This window comes from Hyperolius riggenbachi, chromosome 5 (genome assembly GCF_040937935.1).
Source record: "Hyperolius riggenbachi isolate aHypRig1 chromosome 5, aHypRig1.pri, whole genome shotgun sequence".
NCBI lineage: Eukaryota > Metazoa > Chordata > Amphibia > Anura > Hyperoliidae > Hyperolius > Hyperolius riggenbachi.
In genome coordinates, this window is record NC_090650.1 from 375059109 (window position 1) to 375078818 (window position 19710).

Below are 19710 nucleotides of genomic sequence, written 5' to 3' on the forward strand. Positions count from 1 at the left end.
GTCCCATCTGCCACACATGACCTTTGTGCATTGGAAAGATTTTAAAAGGAAATTAAAACTTTCATGAAAAAACATGATATAACCTATATGTGCTTGTACATGTATATGAGTGAAATCGCCGCCAGGAGACTTGGGCACAGGATACAGAATTCCTGGCTGCGTTATTTACTATTCCCCCTCCAGGTCCACGTGGATGGGGGGAATGATGTAATTTGGCTTCCAGCTATTGCTGGCGGCCGAATTAGTGTTATAAAAGTAACTTCAGCTCTGTCTTCTGACGGCGCCGAAGTTGCTCACTGTGCGTGAGCACAACTGTGCGTGAGCAATTCCTATTACGGTCTAAAGGGGCGCAGGCTGCCCCCAAATCTGCGCTGGATTTGACAGGCTTGTTGGACAGAATCTCTGCATGTCACTGTATAGCAGCAGGTATGATTTTGTCAAGCATAGGAGATCAAACAAAGGGCCTGATGCAGTAAAGTTGCCGGGTGCAGGGAGCGCACAACAATTGGGCGGTAACCTATTAGTGCCACGTGTGTTACCACAGCAACTAGTTTGCTGCATCAGGATCATAATCTTACAACCCTGACCTCCGTCGCCCTGTGAACACCACACCCTGATTCCATTTTTATACTCTGCGGTGCTCTTCCGCTAAACTCACTTACTGATTTCTCTGCAGGTGCTGCGGTCCAGCTACCTCCCACAGCCGTATCGCATGTCTCTCTCCACAACAAACCAGGTAAGAGAGTGCTGCCAGGTTTCTGGAATTCCTTACACTGTAGACTACAAAATTAGGAAGGATGTATAAATGTATTAACTGGATATAGTATTGGAACACTTGAAAGAAATGGAAATGCCGGCACTGCTAGGCCGCTGACTTATCAAATGCAACAAGCATATATTGGCAAAACATGCCTGAGGGCTGGAACCCACAGGAGCGCTTTTGGCAGCACTGCGATACGCTAGCAGTTTGCCAAAACGCTGGGCTAATGTTAATGGATGGGGCAACTTCCACAGGAGCGTTTGCGTTTCCCAGAAACGCAAACGCAGGACCTGCAGCATTTTGGGAGCGTTAGCGCTTCAATGTAAAGTATTGAAACGCTAGCAGAAACGCTCAGCAAAACCTAAACTGAGCGGTTTTGCTAGCGTTTTGCGGTTCAGCACACTGTAACAAAATGAAAAATAATTCACAGGACCAATCAGGATAAAAACGCAGAACGCAAAACGCTACGCACCCGCTGGGCAAAAAAATACAATGTTGCAAAACACAACCAAAAACGCGCATGAATCCGCTTGCAAACCGCTCAGACAAAACGCTAGCGGTTGCGTTTTGCATTTGCTGATTTCAGTGGGTTCCAGGCCTGAGTGTTATTTGTATCGGTGGAAAGCGGTGAAACTTGGGGGACATAGTTGGCTAGCCGAGTGCTAGCTTAAAGAAAACCTGAACTGAAAATTAAAAGTCAAAATAAGCATACACAAGTCATACTTACCTCCTGTGTAGTCTACTCCTCAGTGACTTTCTCCTGTCCCGCGTCCTGTTTGTTCACTGTGATCAAGGGAATTCTCAGTCCTCGATTTTGAAAATGGCCATTACCCCATAACAGCTTTCTGGTCAGCACACAGTTAAACTGTAACATCGCCCACTTGAGCCATAGGGAAACATAGACATTACTTGGCACATCAGTTCTCCTCTCAGCTATAACTGACAGCAACTGATATGTAACTGACAGCAACTGATATATTTCAGTTCTGACAAAATATTGTCAGAACTGGAAGGGATCACTGTCAGAAGAAAATGGTGAGCTTCTGAGATGAACGGATGGCAAGGTAACTATGTAATGTTCATTTGAAGTTACCTCATGTGTTTATTTTAAATATTTTTACTCAGTACAGGTTCTCTTTAAGCATATACAGCACATTTTATTTAAAAAAAAAAATCCTCCCCGGGCCATGTTATCCTCTGCGGCAGCTAGCCCGAGCTTAGCTTGGGCTTACCGCCAGGGAGGTTATAGTACTCTGTCAAGAAAATGTTAAAATTTTAAAAAGCATGTAAACATATGCAAATAAGAAGTACGTTTCTCAGAGTAAAATGAGCCATAAATTACTTTTCTCCTATGTTGCTGTCACTTACAGTAAGTAGTAGAAATCTGACATTACCGACAGATTTTGGACTAGCCCATCTTCTCATGTGGGGTTCTCAGGGTTTTCTTTATTTTTTTTTAAATGCACTTAGTGAATGGCAGTTGCTCTGTCCAAGTGCCAAAAAAGTGTGCAGGGAGGCTGGCCAACATCTTTATATACATTTTTTTTTCAGGGAGTGTCTTTATAAAAAATAAAGGCCATGCTAAGAATCCCCCATGAAGAGGGGATTAAGCCAGAGGACTAAGCCAGAACCTGTTGGTAAAGTCAGATTTCTACTACCTACTGTAAGTGACAGCAACATAGGAGAAAAGTAATTTATGGCTCTTTTTACTCTGGAAGAAATGTACTTCTTATTTGTATTTGTTTTCAGTTTTAAGATTTTCGCGACAGTTCCTCTTTAAGGAAGGAGTACACATGAAGGGCTACCCCCCATTCCGTTTGTGACTAAGGTCATAGTAGTGTCAAATCCACTATCCTTTCATACTTTGAACTAATTTTGCATAGGCTCCCCTCTGCTGCCAGAACAACTCTGTTCCCTTCTAGGAAAGTTCCCTGTGGTATCTGACATAAGATCCTTTGGCTAGGTTAGCATTAAACATGAATGCTTACTTATTATTCCTGTTACATAGTGAGCTACAAGGGAACAGCAGAAAAAATAGACATGGGGGTTCAGTGGGAGGCGTATGGTGGATGCTACTTGCAGCATGTTTTTCGTCTCCCATCTATGTACAATTCGGCCCTACTGTGCAATAAGTACAGCTGGCGCAGTACCACAAAGCCGCTCATGTACGGAGGAATAAGCCACACAGAGGCTCTGTGCTACTACGCAGGGTATACTTGTGCATGCACAGTGCAACTGCGCTCATACATGGATGGGAGTGCAGCTGTGAAAGACCATTATGGATGGTCTTCTCCCCATTCTGGAACGTCTACTCTAATCCTGTTCTATAAGGTTTCCTCTCCTGTTCCCTATTCTGGAAGGACACCACTATCCTGCTCTTGTTCTCCCAAGATTAACCACTTGAGGACCACAGTGGTAAACCCCCCTAAAGACCAGGCTATTATTTTCATAATTGGCCACTGCAGCTTTAAGGCCAACTGCAGGGCCGCACAACACAGCACACTAGTGATTTCCCCCCCAACAGAGCTCTCTGTTGGTGGGGTCTGATCGCCGATGGTGTTTTTTTTTTTTCGTTTTTTTTATGTATTATTCAATCCCCCCCCCCCCCCCCCCCCAGCCAATCCTGGCGATCGGCTGTCATAGGCTTCTGCCTATATGAGCCGATCGCTCCCAAATGCCCCAGGGCTACAGCCGTGTCACACGGCTGTCCCCAGTACAGCGCTGCTGCTGATCGCAGCGCTGTACATGTAACTAGACGGTGGTTACGCCGTCGTACAGTCTCCCGAGCGGCAATTACCGCTCGGAGACTAAAGGAGGGACGGAGCTCCGCCCCCCCCCCCCCCCCAAGCAGAAGATGCGCACGCAGCCTGTGCGCGATCTCCTGCAAACTGCAGCCCCAGGACTTGATGCCAATTGGCGTTAGGCGGTCCTGGGGCTGCCGCCGTGGCCACGCCCATCGTCGTCAGGCAGTCCCCAGATAGTTCTTGATTGAGGCCCAGTGCACACCAAAAACCTCCAGCAGATCCGCAAAACGCTAGATTTTTGAAGCAATTTTCAGAGCGATTCTAGGCATGTTTAGAGAGGTATTCTAAACATGCCTAGCATTTTTGGGAAGCGTTTTTGTGTAGCAGATTTCATAAATTGTTACAGTAAAGCTGTTACTGAACAGCTTCTGTAACAAAAACGCTTGGAAAACCACTCTGATCTAGCGTTTTTCAGAGCGGTTTCAGCATTTCCTATACTTTACATTGAGGCAAAAGCCGCATCTGCAAACTGCAAAAAATGCTGCAGGAGCCACGTTTGTGGTTTGCTAAAAACCTCAAACCGCTGGTGTGCACCATCCCATAGAGATACATTAGCCAAGCGGTTTCACAGGCGGCAGCGGTTTTGAAAACGCTACCAAAAACGCTTGGTGTGCACCAGGCCTCAGCCTGTATTCTCTTGAAATGATTGCAGTCCTCATCACACTCCATGGAAATTGACATACAGTTTAGCTGTGCAAATGTTCCTGTCAGATCATGCTTTGCACATATGTTCATGGCTTAAAACTTTGGTTGATATAAGAAACCTTTTATTTATTTTTTTCTGAAATTTCTCTTGCAGCTGCCTGAGCTATGCGAGACTGGCAACCTCTCAGCAGCCAATGCTCCTGCATGAAATGCCAGTATGGATACCTGGATAAACTGGATCATACATATAAAAAAGGAAAAAAATATTATTTGGTCAGCTTAATTCTGGTTTCTAATAAACCAAAGTACTCTTCTTTAATGTGACTGAAGATTTTTCTTTGTCATGTGTTCAGTGCTATCATTATAGTACTGAACACTTTTTATTTTTTACGTGTACTGTATATAGTTGTGTATATAGTTGTTTGTATAGTTGTTTTACAATTGTGTACATTTTTATTTGTGGACAGACTGACATAAAGGATGGCGATACCAGTAATTCTTCACATGACTACTTCTGTTTTGAAAGTTGCACGCGTCTGCATGGACCTCTTCTAGTCCTGAAGTTTTGCCCCTGTTCTATTTCTTGACTTTTGTAACCCACAGAATAGGCCATACGCTCAATTTGGGTCTAGGATTTCTCAGTCAGACCAAAATGTACTTTATGAATGTAAGGTTAATTGCATACAAATTCATGTAAATTAACTTCATTGATATGCATGGAAAAATCAGAATGCAAAAACTCACCTGCAAAATGCCAAAAAAAAAACAAAATTGGATGTCAAACGTTCTGAAAATCGCAACCAATGTGGAGGGTTTACATTCTCAACTTTGGGTCACATAAGTAATGGTGCTACTTTTGCGGCCACATGCTGACCTGCAGAACTTTTTAGAGAAACCTTGCTATTAACTAAGTAAGCATTTCAATTTGCTGCATAATAGTAAAAACTTGAGCGTTACTAATGAATGAAACCTCACTCTGAAATATTAAGAATATGCACCAACTTTCATATTACAGCAGGAAGGTTACAGGGGGGTTCTCATTTTTACTCAGATGTGATATACAACAATCTACCACTGTAGGCCATGGGTATTTCTCGGAATACTGGAGTATGGGGAGATAGCCGGGAGTTCAGGTGTGGTGATGTCTCTCAATGAAGAATATATAGTGCTGTACTGGATTTATAACAATTGACGGTTTTTGGTGCATTACAGAGAGTCTGAGATTTGCTTTCTAGGAAAATGTGGTGATGGGCTCTCACTTAATAGTGCTGTAGGATTTGCAAAGCTTTGGTGCAATGCGGAGAAGGGGTGATGGTGTTTTTACATATAGTGCTGTAATATTCACTGAGTTGTGGTGCATTATGGAGGGTCTTTGGGATGTGGTGATGGTGTCTCACTGAAAAATATAGTGCTATACTGTGTGTGTATAATTGATTCACTGGAGTGTTAGTGTTCTATGGGATTCACTGGGTTTTGTGTTCTTTGGAAATTTGCTGAGATTGGTACACTGAAGAGTCACAGAGACCGTTACACCGTTGAGGTTTGCCAAGATTGGTACACTATTGAGGTTCTTTGAGATTGGTACACTGAAGAGATTCACTGAAATTCATACACTGAGAGTCATGAAAAACAACCTGTGATCACGGGTAAATTCGAATTCGTGAATAGTGATGAGCAACCCTGGTTGGTACACTGTAGATGTTCACTGAGGTGGGTGCACTGTTGAGGTTCACAGAGTGGTATCTTGAAGAGATTTACTGAGATGGGTGCACTGTAGGCATTTACTGAGATGGGTGCACTGTAGATGTTCACTAAGATTGGTTCACTGTAGACGTTCACGGAGACGGGTGCACTGTAGACGTTCACGGAGATTGGTTCACTGTAGACGTTCACGGAGACTGGTGCACATAGTGGTATCCTGAAGAGATTCACTGAGATTGGTACACTGTAGATGTTTACTGAGATTGGTCGACAGAGGCTGGTGCATTGTAGTCTCTGCAAAACTAGGGTCTAGTGCACAGGTGTCGAACTCCAGGCCTGGAGGGCCAGATCCATGCCAGTGTTTTGGATGGATGGAGAAATGTGTTCTACCTGATGAACCCCATTCAGACCCATCAATTAATTTGAGCTGTCCAAAGTGTGTAAGGACCTCGTGCCTCGAAGGACCGGTTTGACATCCCTGATCTAGTGTGTTTGTGTGTACAGCAGCTGCCTGACATCAATAAAGGATTCAGCGTGACAGAACACGCTGCTAGCCTGAAGGTAGAGAAATGTCTGTACAGCATTGGGCCTCAAACTGCCCAAACTGTCACTTGAGGGATCATTTTCCATTCCCCACCGGGTGACGGTAATCAGATGCGTGTATGTAGCTTTACTCGTATTCCAGAGCTTTATGGAGAAGCTTGTGAATGGTGTGATCAGTGCCTTTCAAATTTATCAGCTGATTTGCTGGTCACCAGCATGTGCTGAAGCAGGAAGTGACTACAGCAAATGAGCCTTAATACTCAATTACCTAAACTAATCTCATGCTTCTGTGAGATTGGCCATAGGCGACCTACGCCAGTGATGACTGCCTGCTTGGCCACACCTTAATCATAGGAGGATATGAGGACCACCAGGGGCAGTAGGGCAATAAAATAGGACTTGGGAAGGGCTTTTAAACAAACTTGTAATTACTCACCACCGTAGAGCACAATCCTAGTATAAATGACAGCCCTGTATATTTTAAAGTGAAAATGTGACATTCTGACACAACAAAGATCTATGTTCTTCCTCAGATGAACGGTTCTGTCATTGTGATTGGCTGAGCTGGATTATACCACCCTCACCACCTGTCATACATGTCCACTTTGTGTGTCTTTCTTGCATGTTTTTGTATTTTACATTTTTTGGGGGGGATTTGTATTTGTGTTGTAAATAGAATTCGTTTGAAAAATGAATCTTCATAAGCTCACTGCTTTAATTGTTTATAAAAGAGGCTCCCAATCCAAACCTCTTGCAATAAATCTGCAGTGTGCATACTCTTACTTGTGTGTCTGTTTTGTTGGTTAGATTGTCTGGCTAAAGTTCTGTTCCATACTGGTGTTCAGGCTTGCTCAAATCCGAATTCGGGAGACATCTGGATAGTTCTATCCGGATATCTCCCAGTAAAGCTGTGCGGGGTGGGCGGGGGTCAATCGTACCTGTCTGACGTCTTCTTCGTTCTGTCCCTGGCGCCTCCCACGATGCGTTTCATGCGCCGGTCACGTGACTACAAACCCTTCCTCCTTCAACCCAGAAGGAGGAAGTGTTTGTAGTTACGTGACCGCTGCTTGGAGCGCATCGTGGGAGGTGCCAGGGACGGACCGAAGAAGACGTCAGACAGGTAAGATTGACCCCCGTCCCAGCCCGCACAGCTTTTCTGGGAGATATCTGGATAGAACTATCCGGATGTCTCCCGAATTCGGATTTGAGCAAGCCTGCTGGTTTTGGCCTGTTAAGTCTCCTGAATTCTCTCACTGACAGATTTATTCTTGAATCCAAAGTTCAGTTAAAGAGACACTGAAGCGGAAAAAAAAAATGATATAACGATTTCTATGTGTAGTACAGCTAAGAAATAAAACATTAGGAGCAGAGACAGAAGTCTAATATTGTTTCCAGTATAGGAAGAGTTAAACTCCAGTTATCTATGCAAAAGAGCCATTGAGCTCCACGACTTTCAAAGTCGCAGAGAGCTCTGTCTTCTGAAGCTTATCTCAACTGTCAGTCACTGTATTTTCTTTTTCTCTCCTGTGGAGAGTTCAAAACTTCCCTTGCCTGCTCTGTAAAATCATTTAGAATGCTGAGTAGTTTGTAAACTGCAAATTATTAGAGAATGATGCAATGTTATAAAAAGTGTGTGTAGGTATACACATATATGTATGTGTGTGTGTACGCGCGTGTGTACGCGCGCGCGTACACACGCGCGTACACGCGCGCGTACGCACGCACACACGTGAATATTATCCGTACTACACAACCAATTCATTACATCATAATTTTTTATTATTTTTTTTTGCTTCAGTGTCTCCTTATTGGCTTCATATACATTTGTTTAATTCTTTGTTCACATCTAAAATCGAAATCGCTCATGCCTTTTTTTTTTTCCCCCCCCCGCAATGTTTTTTTAGCACCTCCCGTGCTTACCTGAGCGCTGCGCTTTTCTCTAGGTGCTTTTGCAGAGCATAAAATGGAAGAGTAACAGTACCTGGCACCAAACGCAGCAGTGCAGACACACCAGGACTGGGATGGAGGGCGTGCTCATCCGACAACTTTGTAATCCAGTAGAATTTAAGAGAAAAACAGGGCACCACTCCTTTAAAAATTCCTTTTATTCCGGTGGGGGAGACAGCAGGTACATGCAGTGGGGGTATCAAGTGCCTGATAGCTGTTTCACTGGTTTAAACCAGCTTTTTCAGAGGCAGTAGTGTACATACTGCCTCTGAAGAAGCTGGTTTAAACCAGCGAAACAGCTGAGGCAGTATGTACACTACTGCCTCTGAAGAAGCTGGTTTAAATCAGTGAAACAGCTGTCAGGCACTTGATACCCCCACTGCATGTACCTGCTGTCTCCCCCACCGGAATAAAGGGATTTTTAAAGGAGTGGTGCCCTGTCTTTATCTTCAATTCTACTGCTTTTGCAGAGAGATTTGTTTTTTTTTTCACTTCCTGACGTTAGTCAGGAAGTGAAGTATTTCAACCGGAAAAAATGAATACAATATATTCATGAAAGTGCTGGGGAAATCGCTATGCAAAGAATTTTTTAAAGCGCTTTGCGATTTCCCTATACTTTCCATTGAGGCGAATTGCCCCAAAAATGGTACAGGCAGTGCTTTGGTGAGCAGATCGGAATCTAACTGCTCAGCTGTGAACACTCTCATAGGGAATCATTGCACACGCGATTTTTGAAAATTGCCGACGCTTTAAAATTCCCCAAAACGTCCTTAGTGTGAACAAGCCCTCAAGGGACATCTTTTTCAATAAAGCTGATCTCAGTGCTTAAAGGGAACCAGAGATGAACGTTTCACACAAAATAAACATCAGTCGATAGCTTGTAAAGAATAAATGCTCTACCTGATAATTTCGCCACTCTGGTGTGCCTTTTTTAGTGTTTTTTTTATCCATTATTGCTCCAGGAAAAATTAAATATGGCCGCCGGCTCATATCCCTTCTGCTTCCGGGTTATGAGTTGTTTTGGATGTGCTGTCTAGGCTATATGAGACTAGGCTGCTATTTAGGCTATATGAGAGAGGCTGCTGCAGCCTTTCATCTGTGTGCTTTCATTTTGGTATGATGTGCAGCTGCCTGTAGGAAGTGTCTCTCATAGGAATGAAACTGCAGTCATCATCAGTATCTATGCAGACAGAGTGCACACAGATCATATTGCAGGCTTTTGCAGCCACACTTGTCTGTTTCAGAGATTCTCTCTCAGCAGCAGCAGCCCCTCCCATGTCATCACAGCTCTCAGTATGCAAAGCAGGAATACTGAGCCAGGAGGTGGCAGGCTTGGGCTTGAAAAGACTCCACAGAAGAATGACTCAGCTATAATGACTCCAGGTCAATCCTAGATTGAGCCAGTCGGGGATTCTTATCACAGCTGAGAATAGACTAATTAAGCAGATAAGAATGAAACTAAAAGCAGGGTAGGTGTTTACTGTCATTTTCCCACTGATAAATGTAATAAAATACATGAGGGTGCTTCGTCTCTGGTTCTCTTTAAAATACACCTGAAATGAGTGGTGTCTGCCATATTTATTTCCTTTTTAAACCAGGGGTGTCGAATTCAAATGCTAAGTAAGCTGAAACTGAACACTGGGACCAAGTCACAGGTCAACCTGAATGTCTAGTGACTTCCTCCCTCTCTTATAAAGATCTTTGTTGTGTAGTAACACCCCCCTCACCCCCCCTCCATACAGTTCCCTGGCATCTAGTGATCCTTCTTTGCACCCCTAACCAGTTCCCTGGTGTTTAGCTGTCGCCTGCCCTACTTATACAGTTACCTGGTGGTTATTGGTCCTCCCTACCCTATGCATTTCCCTGGTGTCTAGTTGCACCCAATCTCCCCTATGCGGTTCTCTCTTGTCTAGTGGTTTCTCCCTCCTTCCCTTATATGGCTTCCCTGGCGCACTAGGGCTTCACCTCAAATATATGTTCCCGAGTGGGCCAAACATAATGCAAGGTGGGAAAACAAAATGCTGGCCACATTTGATGGCTCTGCGGGCAAGATTTGGCCCATGGGCCAGAGGTTTACATGTATGTTTTAAACTATACCAGTTGCTTTGCAGTCCTGCTGATGTCTGACTGCAGTAGTGTTTGACTGGATTAGACACGTGCTTGTTTCAAGTGCATGAGTCAGACATCAGCCATGCCTGATCAGTGCCTGATTCCCATGCTTGTTCAGGTTTTCTGCGAACTGGAGGGTTAAGTAGACAGGATGGGGTTGACAGTAATTGGCAGGGAGGGGTCCCCCGTTCCTGCACCCCTCCAGCTATTTGCGCAAATCTTGTTAAAATGTAATGATGGCAGCAAGCGGGGACACTTTCTCTCCTTTAGTTCCATCGCTCACCGCTTGACTTCCTGCAATGCTGCCCTCTATAGAATTCTGAGGTTGGCATTGCAGGAAGTGACGCAGCGAGTGGAGGAAGTAAGGAGAGAAGGTTTGCTTCTCCGCTCGCTGCATACATTATATTTTACCAACTTTTGCGCAAATAGCTGGAGGGGGGGTGGGGATGTGGGACCAAGGGGAGGCAACCCCTGCCGACCATTGTGTTCCTCCCCCCCCCCCCCCCCCCATCCTGGATGCTACCCCCCCCTCCAGCATGCAGCCCCCTCCCCACCCACAGGCTGGGACACAGAAAGCGGATCAGTTTTTGTGTCCAAAGATGCCTGTGTAGAGGGGGATTCGTTTTTCTATTTATTTTCACTACTCCTCAGTGTATCCTGGAGCGATCAGGGTCCGTGAAGTCCCGACAAATCCGGACTCTCCATTCAGGTTTTCAAAACTGATCCCCAGGAACGGCCACGGATCAGTTTATTTTTTTTTTTTATGAAGATGGATGCTGTTTTTACCATTGGTATACATGGCTTGGGTTTTGATCTGGGCCAAAAACTGGAGCCATGGATAAGTTTTTAGAACGAGTCTGAACCTACTCTTACACTGTTGGGAGTGATGAGTCGTGGGGAGAACTATGCCCTTGGCCAAATCAACTAGGTGAATTGCTGGTTGAGGAGTTTTGTCGCCTCTGTACACATACTGGATTCTCGTTATCTGCTGCCTCGGCCGAGTTTCAGCGTGTGTGTGTTTGTGTGTGTGGGGGGCACTTTAGCAGCATCCGTAGAACAGCCAGGCAGCTTTTAATTTTTAAAAGGAAATAAGTCCGCCTCCATAGTCCGCTCACTTCAAGTGTCCTTTAAGCTGTATAAACACACACACTATATGAAACTCAACTGAGGCTGCTAACTACTGCCCCTGCTGCAACTCTAGCGGGAGTGCAGTGACCCTGATATCCCACCGGCCGAGTGCTGGCTGAGAGCATTATTCTCCTCACTTACCCAGCCACGTAAGGTTACTTGTGCACCGCTGTGTTCCCCCCCCCCCCCCCCCCTCCAGCTTATCAAGTAACTCCCTATGGGCAATACAGGCCACAAAGCGGTTCACTCTACGTTGTGTAATGCCCGTGCTATATCACCGACATGAAGCAACACGCACGCTGGCCTCGATTCACTCACCAGTGCTAACTCAGTTAGCACGTCTTAAGGCTTTGGACGTGAAAACTAGGGTGCGAAGTAGTTTACACGTCCAAAGCTATTACTGGTCGCGCGCAAAGTTTAGCGGTGCGTACGAAATGTCGCACCAGTGTGCCCAAAACGTTGCATCTGTTGGGTGCAACGTTTTGGGTGCATCAGTGCGATGTTTCGCGTGCACCAACGGGCGGAGTGCAAAAGCTTGCGCGTGCAAACTTTTTGTTTGCCTTTGCGCGCACTAAGGGGCTTTTCACTGGCATGCTAACATTTAGCACCCTTCTGTGAATCAAGCCCACTGTGTGTTATAACATACAGGCTACATTTTGCCTGAACTGATCCTTTACCAGGGCTGCGGATTTGGTACAAAAATGCTCCTCGATTTATGAAACTCCAGGGCCAATATGCAATTCCCTTTTTCACCTGAGTGTTCTCCTTGGTGATTTTTTTTCTTCATAACTTGTAAATAAAATGCATTTTTAATCACCAGCAAGAAAGAAAATATTCAAAATGATTTTGATAGTAGTTTTTCAACTACTTTTTAGTACTTCAATTCCAAAATGCTGAAGTTATTTTAAATACAAGATCAAAAATGTATCTACTTGGAGAAAACTCTGGAGTAAATGGCCCCAGGTACCCCAAATTACTCTGCAGCCCTGCCCTTTACAATTTGCTCAGGTCTAGAACTGTAACTAACTCGTTACAACTGAAACACAGCCAGCGGTGTTGCTAGGATCCTAAGAGATTTGTGGCACTCCAGCCAAAAAATGGTTGTGGCCATTCAAACTAGAGCGTTTTGCTGCGATTTTGGCAAAACTCTAAAACGCTAGCGCTTAAAAAGCGATAGTGTAATGAAACCCTATGGGCCCGTTCTTACTTGGGCGATTTGCACAAAACACCCAAAAGCGCCCAAAACGCAAATGCGACGCCTGCACCATTTTCAGGCGATCTCCTGGCGATCGCGTTTCAGTGCTATAGAAGCGCTAAATGCGATCACTGCAAAATTGCCGCAGTGTTCAGTGATTTTTTTTTTCTGCGTGAGATTGCAGTAAAATCACTCCTGCAAAAATTGCCGGTGTTTTGAAAACACAAGTGTGAATGGGCCCTAGAGATCCATGGCACTCCAGCTAAAAAATGGTTGTGGCCATTCAGCAGAATGTGGGGGTGGTCATGGGTGGAGCTAAATTTAACAGCGATCTAATTTAGAGTGACCAGACGTCCCGGATTGCCCGGGACGCGTCCCGGATTCGGGGTCCGCTGTCCCAGGCAGCATGAGGTCCCGGGAAACGTCCCGCTTTCAGCAGCGGGACGTCCCGGCCTCGGGACTCTGGACACTCTCTCCGCATGAACTGGCAGCAGCGTCTATAGACGCCGTGCCAGTTCATTGCCTGCAGCCCCGCTCCAGCCTCCTCTTCCGGTGTCTGCTCCGACACCGGCAGGCGAGCAGTGCTACGGCAAGATGGCTGCCGAAGCCCTGTACCGGAGACTATGTGTCTCCAGTACAGGGCTTCGAGCGCCATCTTGCCGTAGCCTTGTCAGCACGGGAGACTTCAGGAGGAAGGTGGTCCCGGGAGCAGCGCGCCAGAGGCCGGACACTTCTGCCAGGTGAGTAAATGCTTTCTTTTCCAGGTGAACTTTGCCCGCATTGCGTTTCTTGCCTGGTGAAATGTTTGCCCGCAGTGCGTTTCTTGCCTGGTGAAATGTTTGCCCGCAGTGCGTTTCTTGCCTGGTGAAATGTTTGCCCGCAGTGCGTTTCTTGCCTGGTGAAATGTTTGCCCGCAGTGCGTTTCTTGCCTGGTGAAATGTTTGCCCGCAGTGCGTTTCTTGCCTGGTGAAATGTTTGCCCGCAGTGCGTTTCTTGCCTGGTGAAATGTTTGCCCGCAGTGCGTTTCTTGCCTGGTGAAATGTTTGCCCGCAGTGCGTTTCTTGCCTGGTGAAATGTTTGCCCGCAGTGCGTTTCTTGCCTGGTGAAATGTTTGCCCGCAGTGCGTTTCTTTTCTGGTGAAATGTTTGCCCGCATTGCGTTTCCTTTCGGGTGAAATGTTTGCCCGCATTGCGTTTCCTTTCGGGTGAAATGTTTGCCCGCATTGCGTTTCCTTTCGGGTGAAATGTTTGCCCGCAGTGCGTTTCTTGCCTGGTGAAATGTTTGCCCGCAGTGCGTTTCTTGCCTGGTGAAATGTTTGCCCGCATTGCGCTTCTTGCCTGGTGAAATGTTTGCCCGCATTGCGTTTATTTTGTACTGACATGTTGCCCGCATTGTGTTTTATTTTGTACTGACATGTTGCCCGCATTGCGTTTATTTTGTACTGACATGTTTGCCCGCATTGCGTTTATTTTGTACTGACATGTTTGCCCGCATTGCGTTTATTTTGTACTGACATGTTTGCCCGCATTGCATTTATTTTATACTGACATGTTTGCCCGCATTGTATTTATTTTATACTGACATGTTGCCCGCATTGCGGTTATTTTGTGCTGACATGTTGCCTATTGCGTTTATTTTCTGGTGTCCGGGGTAACTGTTACTGCATTTATTATTTAATGGTCATAGATGGCTGTTTGCTGCTTTGTGGTTACGGTATACTATTAGCATCACACAGTTTCTGCACACCCATGATGCAAAGTCTCGTTTGTCCACATCATGGCGTAAACGCTGCTTTCTTATGCCTCACTGTTACATCATTACGTTAGCTCCGCCCATACAATGTCATGGCCACGCCCATTTTTCGCCGCGGTGCCCTGCGCGCCGCAGCCCCCCCGCCCCCGGCAGTCCTCCCCACTTTTCGCCGCGGCGCGCCCCCACCTCCCCACTTCCCCCCCCCCCCCCCCCCCCCCCCCCCACGCCCCCCTCCCCGTCCCAGGTTGGACCCACAAAAATCTGGTCACTCTATCTAATTAGACCTGCCCATTAAAATGTTAGATGAATAAAAAAAATAAAAATAAACACAAAATTGCAGCATATCACATTAATGGGCAGTGTCATTAAAAACATACCTGGCTTCTGTGCTGGTTGGTCTGGCTTTCTGCTGGGCAAGCTGGCCTGCCGCCAGGTAATCTGGCAGTCCCCCATAGCATGCCCTGACCTAGTGGACTCCCTCCCATGTTCCAATGGGCCTCCCATTGAAGCGCCACAACTCCCAGCATGCTCCCATAAAAGAACCACAGCTCCCTGCATAGAGGCTCCACAGCTCCATGGGGGTATACTGGGAGCTGTGGTGCATCAATGGATGGGCATTTAGGATGAAGTGGTTCCTCTATAGGGGCATGCTAGGTGCTGTGGTGCCTCTATGGGGCATGCTGGGTGCTGTGTTGCCATGCTAGATGCTGTGGTGCCTCTATGGGGCATGCTGGGTGCTGTGTTGCCTGGAGCCTCCATAGGGAGCATGCATCTTTGTGTCTGCCTGGGGGACATCCGGAGCACCCCAAAATGGATCCGGGGCATGTGCCACTGATCTTTGGGGCTAGCAATGCCCCACCTTACAGCAATATGATTCAAGTCCATTGTTTTGGCACAGAAAGAGAACACGTTTGTACTGTTTACATATATACAACCTTACTCATTTACAACATGAAGTACAATTTCTTTGATGAATTTCTGTACATTCAGGAAGATGTTTTATACTGCAGACCCAGGACAGGGAATAGGTGTGAAATGTGTGCTATGTTTGTACAGCCCCATCCTGTTCTGCAGCGCTGTCTGCTTACATTTAGGCAAGGGTCACACTTAGCAGAATCACAAGTTTTCCAATATGTTCTATGGGGAAAACTCATTCGATTCTGCCAAGTGTGACCATGGCCTTAGGACCCTTTCAGACAGGAGCCAAACCATAAAGGACCTCTATTGTGAAAAAAGTAGGCAGTTAAAATCTGACAGGTTTTGGGCCAGTTCATCTCCTCATGAAAGATTCTCTGGGTTTTCTTTGTTTTCCACAGCATTTCCTGAACCGCAGTTGCAAAGTCTGACAAAATAGTGTGCAAGTGAGTAGGGAGGCTGGTTGGTATCTTACTATTTTGGCAGATAAACTGTTGTTCAGAAAAAGGCTGTTGGAAACAAAGAAAACCCTGAAAATACCCCATGAGGAGATGGATTGGCCCAAAACCTGTCGGATCTGTCAGATTTTAACTGCCCACCAGTGCAATTTTAATGCAATTTAAATGCAGCCTAATTAAACACAACGACCGCCTACAGCCGATGGGCGGCGGCAAAGGCTGGGCCTAAACGACCACAATACGCCCATCGGCGACGGGTCGTTATGTGGCTGCTGGCCGGGTATCGCGCCACCCCATCGGCCAATCGGAAGCGTCGGCGATCACCGCATAGGAAGCGTATAATACGCTTTGTAATGAATACAAAGCGTATTATACAGGCTGCCTCCTGCCCTGGTGGTCTCAGTGATCGAGGGACCACCAGGGCAGGCTGCAGCCCTCACTGTCTGCACACACACACACACAATCTGCCCCCCCCACCCTCTGATTGCCCACAGCACTCCTCAGACCCCTTCTGCCCACCCCCCAGACCCATGTTTGCACCCAATCACTCCCTGTCACTATCTGTCAGCGCTATTTTACAGGTTAGGTCCTAAACTGCCCCCTGGGGGCTCCTGATCACCCCACCACACCCTCAGCTCCTACCCAGACCCCCCCCCCCCCCCTGTGTACTGTATACATCTATTCTCCCCACTAATCACCTGTCAATCACCCCCTGTCACTAACACCCATCAGATCAGACCCTAACCTGCCCCTTGCGGGCACCTGATCACCCGCCCGCACCCTCAGATCGCCTCCGAAGTGCATTGTTTACATCTGTTCTCCCCTCTAATCACCCATCAATCACCCCGTCACCACCTGTAACTGCTACCCATCAGATCAGACCCTAATCTGCCCCTTGGGGGCACCCAATCACCCGCCCACACCCTCAGATTGCCCTCAGACCCCCCCCCCCCCTTATCAATTTGCCAGTGCATTGCTTGCATATATTCTCCGCTGTAATCACCTACTGATCACCTACCAATCACCCTGTCACCACCTGTCACTGCTACCCATCAGATCAGATCCTCATCTGCCCCTTGCGGGCACCCAATCACCCGCCCACACCCTCGGATCGCCCCTAGCACTCCTATCCATCAGATCAGGCCCTAATCTGCCCCCTGCGGGCTTCTGATCACCTGGCCAAACCCTCACCCGCCCCACCGCAGTGACAATATTTTTCTTTCTGATCACTGCTGGTCTCTACGACTTAATTGTCGCTGAGACCAACCGTTATGCCACACAATACGCAACCGACAATCCAAGAAGCTACCATGCCCAGCCTTTTCGGTGGAAACCACTCCAAGTTTCCGAACATAACATTTTTTGGGGCCTTCTCCTTAACATGGTTCTAGTCAAAAAGAATGTATTGCGGTCTTATTGGTCTACGCACCCAATACATCACATGCCCATGTTCTCTGCTGCCATGTCCAGGTCATGATTCAAGAACATTCTGCACTTCAGTGCCAATACAACCTGTCAATGTAAGAGGCCACCCTGCTTATGAGCGGTTCCACAAAATTCGGCCCCTCATAGACCACCTGTCATCACAATTTGCAAATGCTTATACCCCTGAACGGGCATTTTGTGGCATTTGGTTTCCAGACTACTCCTCACGGTTTAGGGCCCCTAAAATGCCAGGGCAGTATAGGAACCCCACCAAGTGACCCCATTTTAGAAAGAAGACACCCCAAGGTATTCCGTTAGGTGTATGATGAGTTCATAGAAGATTTTATTTTTTGTCACAAGTTAGTGGAAAATGACACTTTGTGGAAAAAACAATCAAAATCAATTTCCGCTAACTTGTGACAAAAAATAAAATCTTCTATGAACTCACCATACTCCTAACGGAATACCTTGGGGTGTCTTCTTTCTAAAATGGGGTCACTTGTGGGGTTCCTATACTGCCCTGGCATTTTAGGGGCTCTAAAGCGTGAGTAGTCTAGAAACCAAATGCCTCAAAATGACCTGTGAATAGGATGTTGGGCCCCTTAGCGCACCTAGGCTGCAAAAAAGTGTCACATGTGGTATAGCCGTGCTCAGGAGAAGTAGTATAATGTTTTTTGGGGTGTATTTTTACACATACCCATGCTGGGTGGGAGAAATATCTCTGTAAATGACAATTTTGTGTGTAAAAAAAAAATAAATAAATAAAAAAAATTGTCATTTACAGAGATATTTCTCCCACCCAGCATGGGTATGTGTAAAAATACACCCCAAAACACATTATACTTATTCTCCTGAGTACGGCGCTACCACGTGTGACACTTTTTTGCAGCCTACATGCGCTAAGGGGCCCAACGTCCTATTCACAGGTCATTTTGAGGCATTTGGTTTCTAGACTACGCCTCACGGTTTAGGGCCCCTAAAATGCCAGGGCAGTATAGGAACCCCAAAAGTGACCCCATTTTAGAAAGACACTCCAAGGTATTCCATTAGTAGTATAGTGAGTTCATAAAACATTTCATTTTTTTTGTCACAAGTTAGTGGAAAATGACACTTTGTGGAAAAAACAATAAAAATCAATTTCCGCTAACTTGTAACAAAAATAAAATCTATGAACTCACCATACTCCTAACGGAATACCTTGGGGTGTCTTCTTTCTAAAATGGGGTCACTTGCGGGGTTCCTATACTGCCCTGGCATTTTAGGGGCCTTTAAGCGTGAGGAGTAGTCTAGAAACCAAATGCCTCAAAATGACCTGTGAAATCCTAAAGGCACTCATAGGACTTTGGGCCCCTTAGCGCACCTAGGCTGCAAAAAAGTGTCACACGTGGTATCGCAATTCTCAGGAGAAGTAGTATAATGTGTTTTGGGGTGTATTTTTACACATACCCATGCTGAGTGGGAGAAATCTCTACGTAAATGGACAATTGTGTGAAACAAATAAAAAAAAAAATCTCATTTACAGAGATATTTCTCCCACCCAGCACAGGTATGTGTAAAAATACACCACAGAACACATTATACTACTTCTCCTGAGTATAGCGATACCACGTGTGACCCCTTTTTTCCCGCCGAGGTGCGCTAAGGGGCCCAAAGTCCTATGAGCACCTTTAGGCTGTACAGGGGTGCTTACAATTTAGCACCCCCTAAAATGCCAGGAAAGTAAACACACGCCACAAATGACCCCATTTTGGAAAGTAGACACCCCAAAGTATTCAGAGAAGGGCATGGTGAGTTCGTGGCAGATTTCATTTTTTTGTCACAAGTTAGCAGAAATGGAAACTTTTTTTTTTGTTGTTGTCACAAAGTGTCATTTTCCGCTAACTTGTGACAAAAAATAAAATCTTCTATGAACTCACCATGCATCTTAGTGAATACTTTGGGATGTTTTCTTTCCAAAATGGGGTCATGTGGGGGGTATTTATACTATCCTGGAATTTTAGCACCTCATGAAACATGACAGGTGCTCAGAAAAGTCAGAGATGCTCCAAAATGGGAAAATTCACTTTTTGCACCATAGTTTGTAAACACTATAACTTCTACCCAAACCAATAAATATACACTAAATGGATTTTTTTTTATCAAAGACATGTAGAATAATGCATTTGGACAAAAATGTATATAGAAATGTTACTTTATTTGAAAAAGTCAGCACAGAAAGGTAAAAAATTTTTTTTTTACAAAATTCATGTCTTTTTTTCGATGAATATAGTATAATAAAAACTAAAAATCGCAGCAGCAATCAAATAGCACCAAAAGAAAGCTGTATTA

At 45.7% G+C, this 19710-nt stretch overlaps 1 protein-coding gene across 4 annotated transcripts in view; it reads left to right on the forward strand.

The window, feature by feature from the left end:
* C5H8orf88 (chromosome 5 C8orf88 homolog) overlaps positions 1–4528 on the forward strand; it is a 38963-nt gene extending 34435 nt beyond the window's left edge. For all 4 annotated transcript variants that reach the window (XM_068237599.1, XM_068237598.1, XM_068237596.1 and 1 more), the window contains 2 exons: positions 677–736; positions 4364–4528. In XM_068237599.1, coding sequence (XP_068093700.1) covers positions 677–736; positions 4364–4417 — 114 coding nt within the window. In that variant the 3' untranslated portion in view covers positions 4418–4528. The remainder of the gene's footprint in view (positions 1–676; positions 737–4363) is intronic.
* Positions 4529–19710: the final 15182 nt, after the last annotated feature.